The sequence below is a fragment of the Rhincodon typus genome, chromosome 19 (assembly GCF_021869965.1).
Source record: "Rhincodon typus isolate 14 chromosome 19, sRhiTyp1.1, whole genome shotgun sequence".
In the NCBI taxonomy this organism is placed as follows: Eukaryota; Metazoa; Chordata; class Chondrichthyes; order Orectolobiformes; family Rhincodontidae; genus Rhincodon; species Rhincodon typus.
This window is the reverse complement of record NC_063350.1, coordinates 19,467,452-19,492,948: the sequence shown is the minus strand read 5'-3', so window position 1 is coordinate 19,492,948 and position 25,497 is coordinate 19,467,452. Positions and strand designations below refer to the sequence as shown.

Genomic DNA, 25,497 nt, shown 5'->3' with positions numbered 1-25,497 from the left:
TCAAAATACTTTGAAAATAAAACATCCTGTGCTCAAATTATTGATCAGAATTATCATGTTAATAATATTAGGAATCCCACAATAAAAATTAAAACAAACTATTCTTAAATCTCTACTCTAAATAGCTGAAACTATAGAAAAACAAACTGTAATATTATCATGTAAACTATTTCACACCACCTGGTGGTGAAACCTAAAAAAGACTACAAACAAGATTTCTTGAAGCTCACTGTCAATTAATTCTTAGAAAATTCAGCTATATTTGGTTGTCAGCATATGTTATCAGTGAATGAATTAACTTAACATCTGCATAGTTAACAAAAATCCAAAAAGTTTTAAGTCAAAGTCTGAGTTTACAACAAATTTTGTCTCCGTGCACTGATGAGTTCTTAACTAAATTGTACCCTGATTATTTTCAATTTATGTGATTTGAGTCACAAAGTAATGCTGTTTTTACAGTGTTACTGGCCCATTTATTGGTCTGACTACTGTCCCAGAATATTTGCCTGGCAAGGAAGACACCACGTCTCCCTCTATCCAGTCTCGAGTTAAAATAACAGACAAGCTCCAAAATAATATAGATTTTAAAAATAGCAGGGGTTGATAAAGCAAATTTGCATAGTCAATGAGTTCCCAACCAACTTTTGGAAAAGGGCCTTGATACCTGCAACTTAAAATCAGAGACACCAAATTGGGTCTGGAAAGGACTGGTCAAGTCAGCATTCTGCTTAAAATAGCCAAGCCAAGGATAAGGAAATATTAGACATATAGAAGTCACAGAACCACAGAATCTCTACAGTGCGGAAGCAGGCCGTTCAGCCCATCGAGTCCACACTGCCCATCTGGAGAGCATCCCAATGCCCTAACCTATCCCTGTAATCCTGCAGTTCCTATGATCCACCTAGCCTGCACATCTTTGGACTGTGGGAGCAAACCCACGGAAAGACGGGGAGAATTTGCAAACTCCATATAGTCACTTGAGGCTGGAATCGAACCCAGGTCCCTGGCACCATGAGAAAGCAGTGCTAACCACTGAGCCACCGTGCTGCCCCAACCCATATGACCAAAAGCCTGGGCAAAGAGGCAAATTTTTAGGAGTGACCTAAAGGAGAAGAGGGCATTGCAGAGTTTAGGAGAAAGGTTGTTAATGGCAAAGGTGATGCAACTAAGAAAATAATTCAACCATCGTGCAACCAAGAAAACAGTAAATGTGCATTAAACCAAAACAGGAAGATCAGATATTTCAAGGGTTGTAGGGCTAGAGGAGGTCAGAGAGAGAGAGAAGAGTAAGAACATGGTAGGATGTGAAAATAAAGATGAGGATTTTAATTCGGAGGCATTGCTTAACCATGAGCTGATTCAAATCAGTAAGCACCAGAATAATCGGTGAATGAGATTTAGTGAAAGTCGGAATAGAAGTCAAAGATATTTGAATGAGTTCAAAGTCATAAAAGGTAGAAAGTTACAGACCAATCAGGAAAACCTTGGAACAGTTGAAGTTTAGACAAAAAAAGGCATATACCAGGGCTTGAGCTACAGATGGGCCACGGAAAGGGTAATGGGCAAAGTTGTAGAGTTGCAAGTAGGCAATCCTGGTGAATGCAACATGCATATGAAAACTCAAACACAGGTGAACCAATAATATCTATGAAGTTATACTTCAGGAAGAACTGCTGTTCAATGAGTCAAAACAAAATGGGTCAATAAGAAGCACCTTTCTATAATTTAAAACAGATGTAAATACATACTGATGTATCTTATGGTAGAGTTTTGCAATGCCCTGGTGGGTCCAATCTTTTCCCAGCTGTGGCAAAATATGGCCTAAAGCATCAGACCTGGAAATACACAAATAATAATTGGTATTAAACATACAAAGTTGATAGTTCATTAAGGAATGGCTCAACAGCATCCGAATTCAAAACATGTGGCTCAACGTACAAGAATGCATGTAGATAAGGCCTAAGGCAGAATGTTCTCCAAACAGTTCAACTGGGAATTGAGAGTTAATTTATACTTGGGTTAAAAGATATGGGACAAAAAAATACCTTGGGCTGTTCAGCAACCTGATGATATTGGATCAACTGCCCATTAAACGAATGTTTGAAATTCAGTTCCATCAGTTCAGGCACTGTATAAGACAGGCAACTGATTTGACACCATCATGGATTAACTTCTACTCCATAAAGTCCAGCAGCAGTATCACTCTGAACTACTGCTGAAAGGAAAATTGTGCTTTTTACTGTCAATGTTCCAAAGCTAACTAATGACTTCCACTGAATCACAAAGGAGGCCATTTGAATAGTCGTTCCTTTGCTGGCTGTTTGAAAGAACAGTCGTGCTTGTTCCAAAACCCTCACCTTCTGTTCATATTATAACCTCCAGCCTATCTCCTTTTTGAAAGTTACAGAATTAGCTTCCACCACTTTTTTAGCTAAAGTATTCCAGATCCTGCATTCAAGCAGTATGAGAAATTTCCCCTCTGCTCTCCACTAAGTCTTTTTCTAAGGATTTTGAATCTGTGAACTCCAGTTGTTGACTCACTAGCCAGGGGTATTACATGTTCCCTATGTAATCTATCAAAACCCCTCTGATTATCCAGTAAAGCTTTACTGGCTTACCTAAGCCTTCTGTTCCAAGGAGGCCATTCCCAGTTTCTCCAATCTATCTTCATAAATGAAGTCCCTTAGCTTCCTTCAGTGCCCCTTTTCTAAGGCTTTTACATCTTTCTTGAAGTAGTGGTCCACAATACTTCAGCTGAGGCCTAACCAATGGTTTATGAAATTCTAGGATGATGTCACGGTTTTGATATTTTATGCCTCTTATTTATAACTTCAAGTAACAACTTAGATTTTTAATCACCTTATCAAGACACTCTGCCACCTTTAACCATATTGTATTGAGTTCTGGTAAACAACATCCCTGACAATGAAAATGTACTCGAAAATTTTTATCCCTTCAGACCTCACAATTAGAGATTTTAAAAATATCACTTTTTCTTTGTCTCTTCTAACTCTCTCCTTTATTCCCACTTATGAGAGCATCAACATCCCACATACGCTCATATTTTAGTACAAGATAATGGGGATAATAGTTTTTTTTATCTACACAAGACATTGGGCTGACAGAACAAAAGTCTGTACATTTAGATGACTGCACGGTCAATCTATAGCTATGAAAATCTATGCATTTACATTTCACGTTTTAAACCAGCAATCACACTGTAGTAGAGGGACAAAAGAATCAGGACTCATAAGTGTACAACAACCAGAGTGCACAGTTATGTAGGCTTCACTATACTTCTCAGTTGGTACAGGTAAGTGATCATTATGTTTTATAAATCTTGGAATATGGTTCAAGAACTTTTTCTCAGTATGGAAAGGAACAAGTTTAATTCGCATTACCATGAAAGTGCAAAAATAAAAAATGACAATTATAACACTAGTTATGGCTTCCTATTAAGCTATACATTCTTTTAATATAAGCAAATTTCAGCAAAAATAATTAGGGGTACAGTCAAACTTACTTTGTTATTGTGCCATCGATGTCAGATATAATAACTTTATCATCCCAGTTCCAGAGGTAAATGGTACCTTCACATCGACAGGTTCCCTGATATTGAGTTGTCACACTGAACACTGCATTATTTGGGCCATCCTTCAGATTCAGACTTTTCTAAAAAGGAGACAGAAACAAATATATTGAGAATAATTCAACATTGTAAAATTAAACACTGCTGGTTCACTCTAACTAAGACTTTGAAGTTAGTGGTGAAGTAATTGCATCACTGCTGCCCAGAAAGAAAGCTTCACACAAAGATCCAGCTCCCTCTCTCTGACCATCTCACTTTTTCCAATGGCACATGGAATTTTACAGTTATTTCTTCACAATCATTGGGAACTCCGAACCTTACAGTACTGTGGGAGAACCTATACCACATGAACTGTAGTAGTTCACTACCACCCTCTTGAAGACAATCACAGATGGACAATAAATATTATGCTGAGACACCTGCATCATGCAAACAAATAAGAAAACTTGCACCTGAATGCATGAACCCTTAAGATCTTCTATGTATTAAATAGAGCGCTAGTAGGAAGTACCCAACTTTTACATTTACATTGATTTCAATCGGAGTCTATTGGTGAGATGTTTTTATAGCATAGCCTGTGGAGGAGTAGTAAGGTAATTCTGACCTTAATTTAGGATTTCTATGTTTAACAGCACATGGGTGCAGTCTTTGATTTACCGTGCAAAAGCAGTTTTAATTGTTTACTTCACCATAATTCTCATCAAAAAATCCAGCACACAAGTAAACACTTATCACAAAATTATTACAGCACAAGGAAGCAATTCAGCCCTTCATGTCTGCACCAGCTCTCTAACAAACATTTCACTTAATGCCATTCTCTTGCCTTCTCTCCACAGCTCTGCATGTTGGTTTTTGAAACAAAAGCCAATGTAATTCCCTACAAAATGCCTTGACTGAACCTGCCTCTCCAACGCGAAGGCAGTTCAGGCCTTAACTGTTCTCTGCAACAGAAAGCTTCTCACATCACTTTGCTTCTTCTGCCAAATACCTTAAAATCTGTGCCACCTTGCTCTTAGTCCTTTCCCAAGTGGACCCTGTCCTGATTCCTTATGGTTTTGAATACCCCTATCAGATCTCCTTTCACTCTTCTCTTCTCCAAAGAAACAGAGAACAGTAATAATTTCTGAATCTATCTTCATAACTGAAATCCCTCATCCCTGAAACCATTCTCTTCCGCACCATCTATAATACCTTAACGTTCTTCCTAAAGTATAGTGCACAGATCCAGAAGTAATACTCTCGTTGAGGCCAAACTAGTGTCTTATATATGTTCAACATAACCTCCCTGCTCAAGAGCTCTACAGCAGCATTAATCAAGCAAAGGACATGTATATTTTATTGACTACATTCTCAAACTATCACACCCCTTAATGACTTATATACATATATACCCAGAACCGTCTGCTCCTGCACCTTCTTTACAGTTGTACCCTTTATGTGCATTGCTTCTCCTTCTTCCCAACTCACTGTTTTGAACTTCTGTCAAGCATCCACCAATTCCATCAACGTGTCTATATCCTTTTAATGCGCTACACCATTCTACTATTCAGTTTGCAGTGCTTCTAAACTTCATATCAGACACACATTTTGCCCTCTCCAGCAGTGGTTTTGGTCATTAACAAGGAAAAACAAGGATCCAAACACCAAAACCTGGGAAGCTCCCATACAAATCCTCTTCCAGCCCAAAGAACATCCATTTCCGCTGCTCTGTTTCTTGTCACTCAGCCAATTCTTCAGTCTTCACTGCTACTATCCTTTACATTCCATGAGCTGTAGCTGTGCCATCAAGTCTGTTGTTCGGCACTGTATCAAATGTCTTTTGGAAGTCTGTGGATAGCACATCAACAGCATCGCCCTCATCAGTACTCTGCAAACTCTTCAAAAAACTCAAGCAAGTTAGTTAAACATGATTTTTCCTCTCAAAATCCAAAACTTTCCTTAGTTAACACATATTTGTTCATGTGGCTATTAATTTTGTCCTGAAATATTCTTTCTAGATGTTTCCACACTAGTGAAGTTAAGCTGACCATCATACAGGCCCTTATTTGAACAAGGATGTAACTTTTGCAATTCCCCAGTTCTCAGTCTCTACTCAACACTCTAAGGAAGCCTGAAGTGTTACAGCCAATGCCTCTGCAATTTCTACCCTCACATCCCTCGGATGCATCTCACCTGGCCTGGTGCATGATCAACTTTAAGTAGACAGGTTTCCTCGTCCTTATCAATTGTACTGACTGTATTAACTCTGCTTTCTCCATAGCCTGTAAAGCAACATCTCCCATTGCAAAGACAGAAGCAAAGTATAAATTTAACATCTCGGCTATGTCGTCGACTTTCATGTGAAATCTCCTTTTTGATCACGAATTGTGCCGACTTTTTCTTTCACTACCATTTTCCTATTTATATACCTACAGAAGATTTTTTGTACGTAGCTGTACTGCTCTGACGAGGTGAATCTCGACATATAGAACCTGGCTTTGGATGGTCCTTGATGGTGTTGAAGCTTTTAAGTTAGCTGACAGTCTCCTTTCAAAATCACTCTTTGCTTCTTATTTGCTTTATCGCCACTCTTTTGAATCTTCTGTATTCAAACTGTTTCTGAATTGTATTTGCTGTTTAACAATGGTCATAAGCACACCTTTTTTCCTTACCTTAAATTCTATCTCCTTTGTCATCCAGTGAGCTTTGGATTTGCTTGTCCCACCTTTCCCTTTCAAGAGAATGTACCTCTTTCTGGAAGGTAGCCAATTGTTCAGCTATTATTTTCATGTCGCTGTTTGGCTCCAATTTATCTGACCCACATCTGCTCTTACACCATTGAAATGATCTTTCCCCAGCTCATTATCCTAATCTTGATTATTCAATATCTTTTTTCCTAGTCACCCAAGACCTTATGATACAATGATCATTGTCTCCAAAATATTCTGCTACCTATAATTGATCAATTTGGCCCACTTCCTTCACAGGAGCCAGACCTAACAGCGCTTCTTTCTCGATGGACTGAAAACATTGCTGCAAAAAGATTTCCTGAACTCTAGGAACTCATGTTCCTCGCTGGCCTTTGTATGACTACTATCCCAATCAATATTCAAATAATGAAAGTTCCCTATTGTAACTGCAATGTTGGCATTTTTAGCAGGTTTGTTCCCTTACACCACTCTCACTAATTGGCAACCTACAAACTAAGCCAAGAATGTGACTAGCATTTATTCATTCCCTAGCTACAGCCAAAACAATTCTATCATTGACCCCTGTGGGACGTACCCAATTTCCAGCATAGCAACGTTCGCTTAATCAATAACACCATTCCTCCATCTTCACTTCCTTTTCTGAACAACTTGCATCCAGGAATATTTACCCTCAGTCCTGCCTTTCTTTGAGCACAGCGTCTGTAGAAGCCACAACAGCGTATTTCCAAATGGTGATCTATGCCTGGAATTCACTAATCATTTTTCCCCATACTCTGTACATTCACTGAAATGTACAGTAACGCTGATTAAAATTTGTTTCATTCTCCTTCACTCTGACCACACCTATTAACTTCTTATTTCCTGTCCTAGGCCGATCTACCTCACCCAGTATCCTGTGTGCCTTGGTACCGTCTTTTGGATTCTACATCCCTGCCAAGTTATTTTAAACCCTCCGCAAGAGGACTAACAAAACAATCTGCGAGGAATTCTTCCAGACCTTGAGCATATTTTCAAAAATTACACTTTGAAATGGACTTAAGATTCCAAGTTCCAATTTTAAAAGAACAGGAGATATCTCCCAAATGTTTTGCTAGCATTTATCCCTCGACCAACATCATTAGATATTTTTTCTGGTTATTTTTCTCACTGTTGCTTGTGGAACATTGTTGCACAAGACTGGATACTGCTTTTCCCAATCTATATGATTAATTAAATCACTGACAAGTAAGCTAATTATTTGGCTGCGAGGTATTTTGTGATGTCTTTAAGTCAGGAAAGGTACCATATAAATTCCAGTTCATTCTTTAACATCCAAATCTGTGACATCTGAGGATACAAGTAAGTATTAAATGCAGGAGCCAATCCATAACCTATTTCAGATTCAAGTTATAAATGGTTGAAGCATATTTAAGAATTATTCACTTACTAGTTTTTCCGAGGACAGCCTCAGGGATTTTTTGTACGTAGCTGTATTGATCTGACAAGGTGAATCTCGACATTTAGAACCTGGCTTTGGATGGTCCTTGATGGTGTTGAAGTCATCATCACTAGAAGTCAACTCTTCTTTAGGCCTGTTCATAGACCAAAGATAAAGTAATAAAAGCGTAATCAAGTGACAACAGTTGACATGTTTTGCTTTGTAAAATACCCTATGTTTAATTTTAAGTTTAGACCCTACTGTTCTGGACTCCTCCCAGGGGAACAAGTTTCTATCTAGTCTAACAAATCCTTTTCTATCTTTAAGCATCAATTAGTTCAAGCACCTGAACTCAAAGAAAGCAAGGTTCTATAACCTGCAAGCTTGGTTATATGACCTCCAGTTCCTCACCAAAATCATGAATAGGCATGCCGAAAAGCCAAGACTCCAATACAGATCCCTGGTCCATTCACATTTTCCAAAAGAAAATAAAGATTTCACAATCAACATATAGCTGCAAATCATTTCCATCTTGTCTTGGGTATTCACACTTTTGAAGTGACTGCTCATAATCATTAACCCTTAACCTACCCCGACTCCTGGCACTATTTGGGGATGCTATTCCTGCACTGATGTAAACAGGTTTGTAACTTGTTAGTCCACTTGCACAACGGGTCTGCAACAAGTGGCTCATCTCCTGGTTCCTCAAGGCCTCTTCACCACCTACAATACTCACTAAATCACCTGCATAGGTCTAGCTGCAATAATTATCAAGAAACTCAAGAACATTTTAGATTATCATTCAAATCAAAACACATGCCTAATGCACCTAACACAGTAAACAATATTCACATCTTTCACCACAGGCCCATTGTGGCTACAGTATGCACCATGTACAAAGTAGCACAAGTTATCTCAATAGCACTTCAGTCCAATGTTCTGTAACACCTAGAACGACAAGTGCAGCAATATCATGGGAACACTATTTCCCTCAAAGTCATGCATCGTCTTAAAATGAACATTAACAGTCATCCCTTCATTGACACAAGGTCAAAGTCCTGGACTCTTGCTGAAGCCCATGGTGAAAGTACTGTCACCATAAGTAATGCAGCAGGTCAAAAGATGAGCCCTAGCACTGCATTTTCAATAGGAATAGACCATAGGCCACAGAATAAGTTTGTTTTAGTTGCTGGTGTGACATTTCCACACCAGTATTTTTATTTCCATGATATTGTAATTGACCAGTAACAGTTAAGATATTGATTTCTGCTCCATTTTTTTAAATAGTTTGCAATCATAGGCTCTTAGAAATAAATGATTCAGAGTGTTAGATAAGGGATTTATTTTAACACAACTTTTGAAACAGCTGTAAAAAGAAAAATTAACATTTCAATATTACCTGCAACCTTCAAGCAAGCTAGCTTGTTTATTTTCACTTCTTTCATTCTGTTCTTCACCTTTTTTGATACTGGATTCTGGCTAAAAACAAAGACACTGCATCAAGGCTCTGTACATGCCTAAAGCTAAGATGGCAATATCAAAACCATTACCAAGGCCATGTCTGCGAAATTTCAGTCTATACCATGAATATATCTTATAAGATGTAACCCCAAATCATGCGCCATTTTTATAGAAAATACCTCTTTACAATGCATTTTTTTTTAAATAGTGCATTTACAATTATTGTGGACAGATTCATTCTCTAATGAACTGAAATCTAACCTCCAGTTGTCATTATTAGTTGCCTACAGGACTTGCATGGTCTCAGAGTCAGTGTAAATCATACATAAATACAATATGACCACAAACAGATGCCCACAGAGTACTAGTACCCTAATTATTAAATGCTATTTCTGTCCGATTTGTGCTTGCTTCATTAACCCTTTTTTTTTAAGAAGTGGTAAAACAAAGACACAGAAAGAAGAAAGCATACCTCCTTTACGGCAGAGTTTTTCCTGCGCCAGGAGAACCACCAGCCACCAGTCTTTTTTGGCATCTTTTCCTTAACCAATTTATCTACAGTAGCCTAAGGTGAATAGGAACATTGATTCAAGGATCAAATTGCAAGAAGCTAGTTACGTATCTTCAAAGTTAAACTATATTAAGCTTCGATACTTCCTCTCCCCCAAAACATGTTGTCCTAATCTTATGACACCTCACGTTTTATTATAATCATTTACATTTTAAATTTAAATGCAAAATCCACTATATTTATCAACATTTGTATACAACCTAGGTAAAATTTCTCAGGGGAAAGCCAAGCACACTAGATAAGCTGGCTTGAGAACTGCATCTGAAGTCACATCGTACAAATACTCAATAGTTTATAAAATGAGCAATCACAATAGCAAACAGCACTGCTAGTTTAACAGTTCATCCAATGAATTGTTTTAAAAATACTGGATGACCAGTTTAACCTAAAATGCCAATGTGTTTTTGCCACAGATGCTCCCTAATTTGCTGACTGTTTCCAGTATTTACTGTTTGTTTTTAAATTTCCAACATCTGTAGGTTCTAGTTTAAAATTTTGAGACAAGATTCAAATAGGAACCGAAAATCTATAAAGAAAGGAAGCTTAAACAATTATATTATCTTTTGCAGTAAAATGGTATTATGAATTTGCTGAATGGATAAATGCATTAATAAGCCATATAGAATTGATCCAAATGTAGGTGAAATGGCACAGTGGTAATGTCATTGCGTTAGTAAGCCAGAGACTCAGACTAATGCTCTGGGGAGCTTGGGTTCAAATCCCATCATGACAGCTGGTGGAATCTGAATTCAGTTAATAAATCGAGAATACAAAGTGATCTCAGTAATGGTGATTGTTAAACTATCATTGACTGTTGCAGACCATTGGTTCACGAATGCCCTTTAGAGAAGCCTTAGCTCCAGAATACTTGAGACTCCAGTCCCAGAGCAAGGTGCTTGACTTTAAAGTGCCCTGTGAAAGTGCCTAACAAGCCATCAAAGGCAAATTAGGAATGGGCAATAAATGCTGGCCTTGCCAGGGACACCCACATTCTGCGAAAGTATTCCACTGCGGAGTCGTGGAGATTTGACTAAACTCCAGGATTAGTCTCAGATTGGCTGAGACCAACTAATTCAGCATAATGTAAGAAAACTGGAGAGAGAAAACAAAAGAACAACTAGCAAAGGCTCCAGATCCGTCACCAGTATTTACTTTTGACACTGCATATAGTTTCAGAAAGAAGAAACAGCAGTACATGCCATAACCAAATCACTTCACAATCTTCATTATCTGAAGTGATTAGTAAATTCCCAAGGATATTGAAGAGCTTCTAGCTCTTTTAGAGTCAAAATAAATATATTTTAGCATTGGTGCTGTCTTCAGAAGTAGAAGAGCAAAAAGTAGTAATTTTACTTGGTAGTAATTTCGAAATAAGCATGAAATTGGCTAATGATTATTGGGAAAGATAAAACAGATATGAATAGAGGTAAGTGAATATGACTTGATAGCTATAACAGAGGCATGGTAACAGGGTAACAAAGACTAAGAACATTCAAGGTAATTCCATAAGACACAGAAGCAGAAATTTGGCCATTCAGCCCAGCGAATCTGCTCTGCCATTCAATCATGGCTGATAAGTTTCTCAACCCCATTCTCCCGCTTTCTCCCTGTAACCCTCGATCCCCTTGACAATCAAGAACTTAGCTATCTCCAGCTTAAATATACTCAATGACCTGGCCTCCACAGCCTTCTACGGCAATGAATTCCATAGATTCACCACTCTTTGGCTGAAGATGTTTCTCCTGATCTCCAGTCTAAAAGGTCTTCCCTTTACTCTAAGGCTGTGCCCTCGGGTCTCAATCTCTCCTACCAACGGTAACGTCTTCCCAACAAACACACTGTCTAGGCTATTCAATATTCTGCAAGTTTCAAATAGATTCCCCCTCATCCTTCTAAACTCCATCGAGTATAGACCCAGACTCCTCAAACGTTCCTCATATGTTAAGCTTTTCATTCCTGGGACAATTCTCGTGAACCTCCTCTAAACCCATGCCAGGGCCAGTACATCTTTCCTGAGATATGGGGTCCAAAAGTACGCACAAGACTCTAAATGTGGCCTGACCAGAGTCTTATAGGGCGTCAGAAGTACATCCCTGCTCTTCAAGTCCTCAAAATAAACGCCAAAATTGCATTTGTCTTCCTAACTACTGACACAACATGCATGTTTTCCTTGAGAAAATCCTGGACTAGAACTCCCAAGTCTCTTTGCACTTCAGACTTGTGAATTTTCTCCCAATTTAGAAAATAGTCCATGTTTCTATTCTTCTTACCAAAGTGCATGACCTCACACTTTCCCACGCTGTACTCCATCCGCCATTTCTTTGCCCACTCTCCCCTTATCCAAATCCTTCTGCAGCCTCCCCACATCCTCCCCACATCCTCAATGCTACCTGTATATCTACCAATCTTTGTATCGTCTGCAAACTTAGCCAGAATGCTGTCAGCTCCTTTCTCTAGATCATTAGTGCATAAACTGAAAAGTTGTGGTCCCAACACTGACCCTTGCGGAACACTACTTGTCACCAGCTGCCATCCTGAGAAAGACCCTTTTATCCCCACTCTCTACTTTCTGCCAGACAGCCAATCTTCTATCCGTGCTAGCACCTTGCCTCTAACACCATGAGCTCTTATCTTACTCCGCAGACTCCTGTGCAGTACCTTGTCAAAGGCCTTCTTGAAGTCCTTTAGATTACATCCATTGGCTTTCCTTTGTCTAACCTGCTCATTACTTCCTCAGAGAATTCTAACAGATCTGTCAGGCACAAATTCCCCCTGATGAGGCCATGCTGACTTTGCCCTATTTTACCATGCACTGCCAAGTATTCAGAAATCTCATTCTTCACAATGGACTCTAAATTCTTACCCAGAGATTAGGCTAACTGGCCTGTAATTTTCAGTCTTTTACCTTACTCCCTTTTTAAACAGGGGTGTTACATTAGTGATATTGCAGTCCTCTGGGACACTCCTTGACTCTAGTGATTCCTGAAAGATCACCACTAACACCCACACTATCTCTTCAGTTATCTCCTTAAGAACTCTGGGGTGCAGCCCATCTGGTCCTGGTTACACCTGCAGGCCGTTCAGTTTTTCTAGCACCTTCTCCTTGGTGATGGCCACCATACTCAGCTCTCCCCCGACTCTCTTGAATTTTTGGAATATTACTCGTTCTTCCACTGTGAAGACTGACGCAAAGTAATTCTTCAGTTCCTCAGCCATTTCCTTGCTCCCCACTACTATCTCTCCAGCATCATTTTCCAGCAGCCCAATGTCTCTCTTTTGTCCTTTATACATCTAAAGAAACTCTTACAGTCCTCCTTTATATTACTGGCTAGTTTACCCTCATATTCAATCTTCTCCCTGCTTATTTCTTTTTTTGTTGCCCTCTGTTGGTCTTTGTAAGCTTCCCAATCCTCTGGTTTCCCACTGCCCTTCGCCACATTATAGGCTTTCTCTTTTGCTTTTATCCTATCCCTGGCTTCCCTATTCAGCAACGGTTGCCTCATCCTCCTGGTACCATGCGTCTTTTTCCTAGGGATGAATTTTTGCTGTGACTTCCGAGTTATTCTCAGAAACTCTTGTCATTGCTATTCCACTGTCTTCCCTGCTAGGCTCCTCTCCCAGTCAATTCTGCCCACTCCTCCCTCATGCCTCTGTAGTTGCCTTAATTCAACTGTAATACCGTTACCTCTGATTCCAGCTTCTCCCTCTCAAATTGCAAAGTAAATTCTATCATATTATGGTCACTGCCTCCTAAGGGTTTCCTCACTTTAAACTCCCTTATCAAGTCTGCCTCATTGCTCAACATTAAATCCTGTATTGCCTGTTCCCTAGTGGGCTCCACCACACACTGCTCCAAAAGCCATCTCGTAGACATTCCACAAATTCCTTTTCTTGCAATCCACTACCAACCAGATTTTCCCAGTTCACCTGCATATTGAAAACCTCATGATCATTGTAACTTTGCCTTTCTTGCACATGTTTTCTATCTCCTGGTATATTTTGTGCCCCAGCTCCTGACTACTGAATGGAGGCCTGTACGTAACTCCCACCTATGGATTTTTCACCTCTGAAATTCCTCAACTCTACCCACAGATTCTTCACCAACTGACCCTACTTCGTTTCTTACTATTGATTTAATTTCATTTCTTACTAATAAGGCAACCCCACCCTCACTGCCCACCTGCCTATCTTTTCGATGGAATGTATATCCATAGATATTCAGCTCCCAATCCTAATCCCCTTGCAGCCATATCTCCGTGATGCTCACCATGTCATATCTGCCAATTTCTATCTGCACAAGCTCATTTACCTTCTTTCTTATAATGCATGCATTCAGATATAACACCTTCAGTCCTATATTAACTGTCCCTCTTCTCATTGTCATTCGTTTATTCAGCGTGCTTGAAGTTTGATTCCCACCCTTTTCCAAAGGCTCTGTCCTATTTGAGTCTGTGCCGGAGACTTTAATGACCTCTCCTGTGTTCTTCTTTCTGTCATGTTTTTCATATTTTTCCCCGCAGTTTAATCTACCCAATATTCCAGAAAAATAAGCGAAAGGAAGAGGTGGTGAAGTAGCATCGTTAATAAAGGATAGTATCAGTGCAGTAGAGGGTAATGATATAGGTGGACCAGATTTTGAAATAGATTCAGTTTATTGAAAATAAGTATTAGCAAGGGAAAGAAGTCACTCATGGGAGTTGCCTAAGGCCTCAGAAGAGTTGCCTTACTGTTGAACAAAGTATAAACCAACAAATAATAGAAATGTCCATGTAGGGCACTACAATTGGCTTGAATGATTTTAATCTGCATAATAACTGGCCAAATCAGATGGATAAGGGTGGCAGAGACGATGCATCAGGAATTATTTCTTAGAGCAGTACATTGCAAATCTTACTGGGAACAGGCTAAAGATCTTTATAAGGAAGAAACAGCAGGATATTTAGAAAAGCTTAATGCAGTCAAACAGAATCAACATGGTTTTGTGAAACAGAAATAATGTTTGACAAGTTTGCTAGAGGTTATTGAAGGTGTAACAATCACAATGATGATGGGGAACTGGTAGATGTAGTGCATTTAGATTTCCAGAAAACATTCAATATGGTGCCACATAATATGTATCTTGTGCAAAAGCCTTTTATGTACTGGGCATGACTTGGTTCCAGAATAGAATTAAAGAACACACAAACTCATCATTCATTGCAACACAACAGGGACGTCTTATTCCATAAGTGTGCACTCTGTACAAGCAGAAGACAAGTCTGAACAAGCCCGTGAACCTGGCTGATGATTCACCAGTGGTCAAGTGACTTGTTTCTTAAAAGAACATTGTCCCGGCCAAACATACACCAACTGTAATACATAACAATAGGAGTTCATGGTATTGGTAGTCATGTATTAATAGGAATTGAGGATTGGTTAACATGCAGAAAAAATGATTCGGGACAAATTGGATTTTTTCAGGTTCGAAAGATACAACCAGTGGAGTGTCACAAGGATTAGCCCAAGGGCCTCAATTAGTTTACAATTTATATTAATCACGTGGAAGACGAAGCAAATGCAACATATCCATATTTCCTGTTGGTACAAAAATAGGTGGAATGGCATGTTAGATGAGGACGTAAGAAACCCGCAAGGGAATACTGATAGATTGACAGAGGGGCAAAAACTTGGCAGATGGAGTTTAATACTGAAAAGTGAGAGAAGAATAGGAAGAATCAAACGGCAGACTATTACTTAAATGGAGAGATACTGCAAAAAAAAAAAGTGCAGCACAATGGGATCTGGATACTCTTGTGCAATGACACACGAAAATATAGCATGCAGTGCAGCAAATGCCACTTTGGCCTTTGTTACCAAGGGTTAAAGTTTATACATAGGAAATCTTGAATCAACTGTTTCGGTCGCTGGTGAAGCCATGCCTGAAGTACTGTGTATAGTTTTGATTTCCGTATTTAAGAAAGGATATATTGACATTGGAGGCAGTTCAAGAAAGATTCACTAGGCTGATTTCTGGGATGAAGCAGTTGATTTATTGAGAACTGCTAGACAATTTAGGCTTTCATTCATCAGAATTCAGAAGAATGAGAGGTTGAAAAATACAAGATTTTGAGTGGACTTGACAGGGTAGACATTGAGAAGACATTTCCACTAGTGGGGTAATCTCAAAGTACAGACAGTTACAGAATAAGGGGACACTCATTTAAAATGGAGATGAGAAGGAATTTCTGCTCTCAGTGTGTTAAACGGCTGGAATTCTCCAAAGTGTTGGAAAGGCTAGATCACTGAAAGCATTGAAAGAGGTAGATAGATTTTTTAAATAACAATATGTTAACAGCTATGAGGAGCTGGCACCAAAGACGAGTTGAGGCTTGGAGCAGGTCAGCCATATTCTTATAGTATGGTGGGGCAGATTTGTGGGACTGAATGGCCAACTCCTGTTCCTATTTCCTATGTTCTTATCTAAATCACCTCGTATGTTCTAACCCTTTTAGTGAATAAATACATTTCATCAAGTGTACAATAACTACCTTTGGCAAATTCTTCTGAAAAACTTGAATGCAGAGAATCATGGGTGCAGCGACTGCCCAGTTGTAATATCTATGAAAAACAAAATATCCAGGATTTTCACACCAGGGTAAAGAATTCAATATTTAAAAATTATTTAGTACTACATCATTCAAATTGAAATAATGGTTAGTTTTACTAAATTTTAATCTATGAATTTTGCATCCTTTCTACTTCAAAATTTAACTTGGATTGTGTACCATTTAAGTCTATTTTAATTTCATCATAACCAATAAAAAGGATATCTTTCCTTCTGCCAAACACAGCTTCCCTGTTCCACACTGAATAAAGATTCTAGATGCTAGTTCACACATTTCCCAACTGATACAGTTTTTTTTTTAAAATGTCATTAGCAGATTTCTTTCATCAAGACCTGGAATAGAGAACAAGTGCTGGAGGCATAAAAATAACTCCAAGAGGAAACTCAGTCTCTCATTTTGAATTATTTATATTATTAAATGTCTGTTAAATGAATTCAAGACTTTTTGCGAGGACAATTGTGAAAAGAAAATTAGATAACAAGCACTTGATGTTACCTTGTCAGAATTCAGAGTGATGGATATTTATGGAATTTCCACCTCCCATTTCTGGTTGCCCAGGATTAGTTCAAACTCCACAAAGCAGTACAATTAAATAAATCAAACTTACTAAAAATTAAAAATGACGATATAAAAAATATTAAAGAAATGTAAATCAGAACAAAATAAGATGAAACAAAGAAAGTCATGAAGCAGATCTGCAAATAACCAGAAGAGCTGTGCAACTACAAAAAACAAAATCAGGAAATGCTAGATACAGGTCATTCAGCAGCTGCAAAGAGCAAAAGTAGGTTTTGATGCAATCCTTCTCTACTCTCGACAGCTGCCTGATTTGCCATCAATGGCCAGCATTGTTGGTTTTTCTTTCAGATTTGCAAAAGTTGCAAGGGATTTATTTTTGTTTAACCTATATTAAAATCAGGACAAACACAATGCGCTTGTATTAAGAAGTTTATTATTTTAACCAATTTTCACACTTTACTGAGAAGACAACCATTTTAAGAAGACAAGATTTACAGAAAATGTAGAACAGAAAAAGTTCTCAGGCACTCAGTTCCCCCACATAAAAGAGTTTGCATTGTTACAAGTTTATGAACTTACTTTTTATTAATTCCGATAACCAAATTTGGATCATCAATAATTCCGGGAGTTTCAACCAAATCCTGGTATGTGACTATGTGTTGCTCAAATTTCCCTGTAGCATAAACAATAAACAAGCATTTCAAGAGTCTTAAATGAGAATGACTTCACCATGCATGCAAAGAATTTGGTATTGACATCTTAAGTTCATAACAAAAAACAATGTTCTATAGGAACAATCAGAACTTGAACTGATCAGCATATGCATAAACATGCAACAAAAATCACTCAACGTAGTTTCAACAAAGGAAAATAAATCATTGTAACTTTATTATTTTGGTGACGCTTCATTTACTATTGCTGTCCTGACAGTCTACATATTGTTACAGCCAAGTGTGAAATGGTGAAATGCCTCTTTCCACCTCACAGCATCATGTATTTTAAATAATTTAAATAATTTGTCATTTTAGTGATTTTTTTTTAGCTCAAGTCTTGTAACTGTAAATGACATATAGAGGTAGGTTTTATTTTCAGTTCTAAAAAATTAAGAGTATTTATTGCCCTTTTCAGCCACCAGATTAAAAAGTGCTCTGATTGACTCAAATGCACACGAAAGACTCATTCCCACGAAGTAGTAGGTTACAAGGAGGGTAATTTAAATTGTTTCAGAGTTTGCAAAAGAAAGGCAATCCAATATAAATCTTGTAAGTTGATGCACTGGATGGTTTCAAGCTTCAGTGAGTTGTTTTTGCTGACCCTATGCAAAGATAATTTAAAATCTTGACACCTGATCTTGGCCTTCCTCTGAAGGCACCAGTTCTATATTTTATATTGAACATACTGCCTTCAATGTTTGACTTGTCAGATCCAGAGAGTGTACCTGGCTGTTGAATGCTGGAGGCAGACAGAGATCCACATGTTTTCTCCTAGTCATTGATGGTGTATCCAACTCAACAAAAGCAGTGTATTTTTTTTTAAAACGAAGGTTAGCTTGTTATTCATTCACAAACCAGTCATTTACTAAAAATGGTCATAGAGCATGCTGAGGAACCCTCATTCCAGATCCACTGTGTGCTGTGATCAAATTAAATGGTTAGTGTATCACTCAGCTTAGCCACGGTTCCACTTCCAAATCATTTCACAACGATGGCTCGATCTGCACTCACCTGAATAAACAGATCATGACTAGTTGTGTCTCCCTGAAATTCATATGATGGACTATTTTCACTTGCCATGGTAGGCTACTTCCAGACAACATAATTAATTCCTGACATCTTCACTTCATAAATTACAAAGTTATATAAATATTTGGCTATTGAAAACATATGTTTGAGTCACTTAAAAATACTGGTGCCAGTCTTTTAAAACATATCCTGTGTTTCAGTCCACTCAAATAGTAATTTTGATACAAACATTGTTTTATAACAATATTGATAACAAAACATTTAATTCTCTCATGTCAAACTTTTCAAAGAGCTCCAAGTCAGGGGGAGGGAGCTTGAAGGTGCTAGAGTTTCCATCCATCTACTGTTCTTCTCCTTCTAGATGGTAAATGTCACAGGCTTGGAAGGTGCTTAGTCACAGATTCAGCATTGGGCAAGTTGGTGCAGTGCATTGACACTGTGTCCAGAATGAGGAAAGTGAACATTTCAAGGAGTTAAATATGAATGCAAATGCTTCTGTTTTGTCATGTGCACTGACGTAGTAGGCTGCCCCAACATGGAGGAGGATTGTCCACCGGTCAACTGCAGAGTTTTGACCTAATCTGTTGATAGTATAATCAATTATCTCTGTTTAGCATGCACTATGCTGTTCAGCATGCATGTAGCTATATTACAGCTTCACCAGGTTGGCACCTCATTTTGCTGTTGCTGCTTCACACATAGACTCAATCCCTAGGATTCATGGTGACGGCTATGCTGGACTATAAGATTATACACTGTCATTAAATACAGTTCTGCTGCTGTTGCTGATAGCCCACAGTGCACCATGGATGCCCATCTTTAAGCTGCTAGATCTTTTCTGAACTTACCTGCCCCATTTAGCACAGTGGAAGCACCACACAACATGACAGATAGTACTATCAGTGTAAAGATGAAACATTGCCTCCACAAGAACTGCGTGGTGGTCACTCTACTAAAAATATCTTGCACAAGGGTATCTGCAATAGTGCAACACTCTTAACAATGGCCACTGAAATCCCCACCCACAGAGTATATGCTGTGCTTTTGCAACCAAATCTTTTCAATATATCTTTCAATATATGTTCGACATGAAAGAGCACTAATTCATTAGCTGAGGGAGGGCACTAATTGGTAATACTTGCCCATGCCTGGACTGACACAATGAAACTTTACGGGGTCCAGAGCCAACGCTGAAGATTCCAAGGGAAATTCCCTACTGACTGAATTTTATTGTATTGGTGAGACGGCCATACCCACTGTTGGTGATGAAGGAATATAGAGTGTTGGCTGCAAGGTCAGATTTGGTAAGAACGACTATGTCAGACTATTGCTTGACTGGCGTGTGGGGGAGATCTCCCAACTTTGGCACAAGTCACAAAACAGTGGTAAGGATTATTTTGCAAAGTCAACTGGAGAGTGTGCTGTTTTCATTTTCAGTGTCTCAGTTGGGTGGTCAGTGCGGTTTTATTCTTTTCCATACTTGCTTGATATAGCCTAGTGGCTTACTTCAGAGGGCAGTTAAAAGTCAAGCACGTAACTGTGGATTTGTAGTCAGACATATGCCAGACTGGTTAGGGCAACAGATTTCCATCTATAAAGATGCCACATACATTAGGTATGATCTTGAATCCTATCATCCAATTTAATACCTTGGATTTTCATGGATTGAAATAGTTTTGAAAAAGGAACCAAAAGCACAAACTAAAAATGAAACAGTTCAGCCAGGTTTCATGAAAACCAACATGAATTCAACAAAAGACATCATCCTACACTACCCTTTATTACCAAGGGTAATAGAACTAGCCAGAGATCCTCCCAGGGAGCAGTGAAAGCATCCTCATCTCCTATCTGATTTTCACAACCATGAGAATCTTCACATGTTGAAGGCAAGATATCACCTGCAGTCAGAATATACACAAATTGCTATTTCAACAGGCTCTGTGGCAGAAGCAGACCAGATGGATTTTTGACTGAAAGCAGAGTTGAGGATATTAGATTAGACATTATCTATTGAACGGAGGAGCAGACTCAAATCGGCCAAATGGTTTTCTAATTCTTATAGACTGCAGAACTGAAAAAAGCTGAAGGACACCCTGCCTCTCAAAAAAAGAAACTCGGTGACAACACTGAACGGTTTACTCCTGCTGACAATACAAGAATCCAACTAGCCAACATGATCTCAGGTTAAAACCTTTATGATTCAAAGACACCCAAAGGACATTAAACTAGATGTTCCTTTATCTCTCATTTATACCAGACACTATTCCCTTTTAATGTTGTATACGCATGTGTGCCACATCTTTATTATTTTTCTCAGTGTTAGCAGGTAATAAACTTGCATTTTTTTTTAAACTCAAGAAAATATTGTCTCATACTGCAACAGTAAAAATTAGTTGCCTATATTTTAATCGCAGAAAGGTATAGACACGAGGTAATAAAAAAATTAAACCTCTGTTGCAGACAACCGGGGAGGCTGCAACAAGGGGACTTAATTCACCCCCACCTCACTTTGCTCACAACACTTACCGAAAGGACATGAGTGAACTCGAAGGATTTTAAGGACAATACAGTAATTTCATGCTAAGCATTATTGAAACCAGCTTCTAATTACAGATTTAATAAATTAATCTGGAGACTGACAACACAGAGTGCATACTCCATTTAGTTTTCTTAAAGAAACAGTAGTGATTAATAATACGTTTAATGAACCAAAGTCAATATTGTCTATGGCAAAATCATTACATATTTTTCCCCTAACAATAACAACAAACATACACCAAATCATCAATGCTAATGAAGCATCGAAGCAGCTCCCACTGCTGTTCTAAACATGTCAGTAAAGAAAAAAAGATTGCACACGTGGCAGTTTTGAAAACTTGTGTGAGCTGCAAATGAAGAGGATTGTGCCAGTGCAAAAAACATTTGCATCTGTATTTAATAAAGGTGTGTAGGTATTTTAATAAATAAACCAAAAGATTTCAAAAGGCTTAGAAGAATTTTCACACAGGTTAGCTAAGCACAACAAAGAGAATACTGAACGCAGAAGACGTAAATCATATTTAAAATAAAAATGGAAAAAAAAACAATATTTTGAATGAACAGTAGCTAGATGAAACAATTATCATATTGAACACAATTCAAAATATTAGAATTCTCCAATAAAGCCTACAGGTATTAACCACCTTAAGCCTTTACCTTGAGAAATCTCATTGTTGTCATTGAGGCCACCACACAGAGATAGATTTACATCTGGGAGTTCACTAGCTGAATCAGACAGATATTCGGTCCCACTATCTGCACCTGCACTTCCTACTGATTGTGGAGATTGCGACTCTGAATGTGTACCAAATTCATTCAACTGCTTAGAACTTGAATCCTGTTCACTGAAAAGGAAAAAGCAACAGTTAAATCCAGGAGACAAAATTAATAAAAATAAAAATTAACTCTGATGAAAAGATAAATTACATCAGCAAGCTCAATTATAAGGTCTCTCATGACAATATTTGGGAACATGGCGATTTGTTTTCTTTTATCTGGCACTGATGGTATTAACATCAAAATCCAGAAGACAGCCACCACGTTACAAATGGTATGTGGTAATGCTAAGTACTAATCGCATATCCTTGATTACATTTCCAAGGAGAGAAAGTGCACTTGAATAACACCACATCTACCATGAGAAACATTAACTCCCTTTCTTCAAGTCAAAGGTGTGGCCATGGATACCTGCATAAGCCCCAGTTATACCAGTCTCATTTCTTGTTCCTGTCCTACTCAGGCCCCCATCCACAACTCTTTCTCCCATACATCGAGGACATTATCAGGACTGCTTCCCTCTCTCATCCAGAAATGGAAATGTTTATCAATTTCACTTCCAATTTCCACCCTGTTTTCACGTTCAACTAGTTCATCTTTGACTCCTCCTTTCCTCACCATCTCCGTTTCCATTTCTGGGGATAAACTAGCCACCAATATCCACTATAAACCCACCAAATTCCACTGTTACCTTGACTGTACACACACTCGCCCGGCTTCCTGTGAAGACTCTATTCCATTCTCTCAGTTTCTCCGTCTCTATCACAATTGGTCCAATGATGTCAGCTTCTACAAGGGGGCCTACAAGATGTCTACCTTATTCCTCAACTGAGGATTCCCCACCATCATGGTTGACAGGTCCTTAGCCATGTGTGACCCATCTCCTGCACTTCGGCCCTCATCCATTCTCTTCCCTCCCACAAAAGCATACGGGTCTCCCTACACTTCACTTACCACCCCATCAGCATCCACATCCATTAGCCATATCCACCACAGACATATCCTTTGTCAGCATTCTGTAGGGACTGCTCCCTACAGGGCACCTTGGTCTACACTCCTTCACTCCCTACATCCCCCGGCATATTCCTTTGTAATCACAGTAGGTGTAACACCTACCTGTTTACTGCCTCACTCCTGACTGTCCCAGACACATCTTCCAAGTGAAGCACTTACCTATGCATCATTCAACATAGTCTACTGTATTCACTGTTCACATTATGCTCTGTCCAACACTGGGAAGATGAAACACAGACTGAGTGATCGCTTTGTAGAACACTTATGTTCTGTCCACAAAAACGATCCTGACGTTGCAGTCGTCTGCCACTTCAACCAACCACCCTGTTCCTGGCCAACATCTCTGCCATTGGATTGCTGCAGTGCTCCAGAGAAGCTCAGCGAAAGCTGAAAGAATAGCATCTCATTTTCTCCTGGGGATCCTGCAGCCTTCAGGATGCAATTATCGGGTTCAATAAGTTTACGGCAAGAGCATCTTCTCTCATGTTCTTATCCCAATTCCCACACATGGGCCTTGTTATCACATGGGCTCCTAACACAAACAACCGATTGGTGAGCTAATACAGTCCCCATTAGCAGGTATTGATTCTCCCAGGTTGACCTTCATCCATTCTTTTGTCTGCCCAATTGTTGACCTCTCTCTGGGCTTCATCTCCACCTATCAGTTACTCCTCCCCATTTCCCCACCCCAGCTTCAGCAACAATACCAACCTTTTCCTAGCTCCAATCAGTTCTAAAGTTCGGTCACTGGACCAGAAACGTTAACTCCGTTTCTCTCCTCAGAATCTGCCCGACCTGCTGAGTTGTTCCAGCAATTTCTTTTTGTGGTACTAGATCAATAATATTTCGAGTAGTCTACAAAATTGTGTAAAAGAACTATGCACAATTTTAATCTCCAAAAACATGACATTCTATCCCAGAACAGAAAACACAAGATGGCAAACAAAAATAGAGATTGCTGGAAAATCTCAGTAGGTCTGGCAGCACCTGTGAAGAGAAATCAGAGTTAACACTTCGGGTCCAGTGACCCTCCTCGGAACATGACAAGATGGCAAGTCAGTCAAATGCTATCAAACAAAAAAATCTGCTTAAAATAGCCTTTAAGTTTAGCAACAAAGTGAATTTCTGCACAATCTTTTCACAAAATTTCTTTTTCTCTATGTATTTAATCACAGTACCTCTTTGGGAAATATAGAGCTGCAATATTAGGATCCAATTTTTGTAGGTCATCTAAATAAATATCACAGGGACCCAGATGTTGGTTTCTTTTAGGTCCACCTATTCCAGAGCACAAAAAGACGTGCACAAACTTACATATTTGTGTTTGCCATTTAGAAAAATATATGAACATACAAGGTTAAAAGTTAAATAATGATTACAATCCAGTACCTACTATGCATTATCTTGAAAGAGTAACGTGTTATTTAGAATAAGGTATTTGTACCGAAATTGTATAATATTCACATTGAAGTTTGAAGTACAACAGCTGCCGTTCATCCGCTTACGTTACCATATTTAAACCTTCAAGTTTTAATTTAACAGTGAATGAACAGATCATATCAATTCAATAATTCATGACTTTGCCCAAAATTCCAGTTTTAAAACCATATCAAAAAGGATCTAACAAATAAAGTAGTTCTTTGCATTTGAGAGTCAATATCCCTTTTTTCCTACAACAGCATTTCTTTTTCATTGCAACCAAGAAACTCTGAACAATTTGAGTGCAGACACTGCCTCACCATTTTACTCTGTTAGGATCCTGGTGTACAATACCTCATTACTTCACTTGTTTGTAATTGATGGGGTATCAGTTGAAGCTACTGTCTCAACTGTAAACATAATGCCCAAGACTTAAATCAGTGTCTGCTACTGATTTCCAGAAATAGAGGTTGTCAATGTAGGTACAATTCAGAAAAGAAAATGATAAATCAACAGAGATAACAAGGTGTAGAGCTGGATGAACACAGCAAGCCAAGCAGCATCAGAGGAACAGGAAAGCTGACGTTTCGGGTCCAGAACCTTCTTCAGAAAATTTTCTGAAGAAGGGTCTAGACCCGAAACGTCAGCTTTCCTGCTCCTCTGATGCTGCTTGGCCTGCTGTGTTCTTCCAGCTCTACATCTTGTTATTTCAGATTCTCCAGCATCTGCAGTTCCTACTATCTCTGAAACAATGATAAATCAACAAACAAGATTCCAAACCAAAAAAATGAAGCTTCGGATGAAACTCAAATCTGCCCGTTGCAGCATTCCTTCCACATTATTTTTTGTCTGGGACCGGGAAAATTAGTGGGGTCTGTTGGGATCTTAGAAGCATTTGTGTCGTGAGAGATGCAAGAGTGGACATGAGTTAGTAAACAGGAGACAAAGATAGAGGGTCAACAGGAAGGCTAAGAAGCACATTGGTCAAAGCAATTATGCAAGTGTCCTCAATATCCACTCTTGGTTTTGGGTCACTTGTTCACCACAGGATTTGAACGAAATCCATGAAGCAAAACGACAGAGGAATATGCCTTGAGAAGGCACATACAGGGTGAAGATATACAGAGTGAAAGCAACTGTCAGACATTCATGCTT

The 25,497-nt window shown here is 38.8% G+C and overlaps 1 protein-coding gene across 1 annotated transcript in view; it reads right to left on the bottom strand.

Moving 5' to 3' along the window:
- Window positions 1–1,660: 1,660 nt before the first annotated feature.
- The window catches only part of LOC109933928 (phosphatidate phosphatase LPIN2-like), a 44,172-nt gene continuing 20,335 nt past the window's right edge, over window positions 1,661–25,497 (bottom strand). The window contains exons 8-16 of the mRNA XM_048608554.1: window positions 24,102–24,201; window positions 21,790–21,977; window positions 17,432–17,525; window positions 16,256–16,325; window positions 9,630–9,722; window positions 9,096–9,175; window positions 7,706–7,850; window positions 3,524–3,672; window positions 1,661–1,835 (exon numbers count right to left, since the gene is read on the bottom strand). Coding sequence (XP_048464511.1) covers window positions 1,661–1,835; window positions 3,524–3,672; window positions 7,706–7,850; window positions 9,096–9,175; window positions 9,630–9,722; window positions 16,256–16,325; window positions 17,432–17,525; window positions 21,790–21,977; window positions 24,102–24,201 — 1,094 coding nt within the window. The remainder of the gene's footprint in view (window positions 1,836–3,523; window positions 3,673–7,705; window positions 7,851–9,095; window positions 9,176–9,629; window positions 9,723–16,255; window positions 16,326–17,431; window positions 17,526–21,789; window positions 21,978–24,101; window positions 24,202–25,497) is intronic.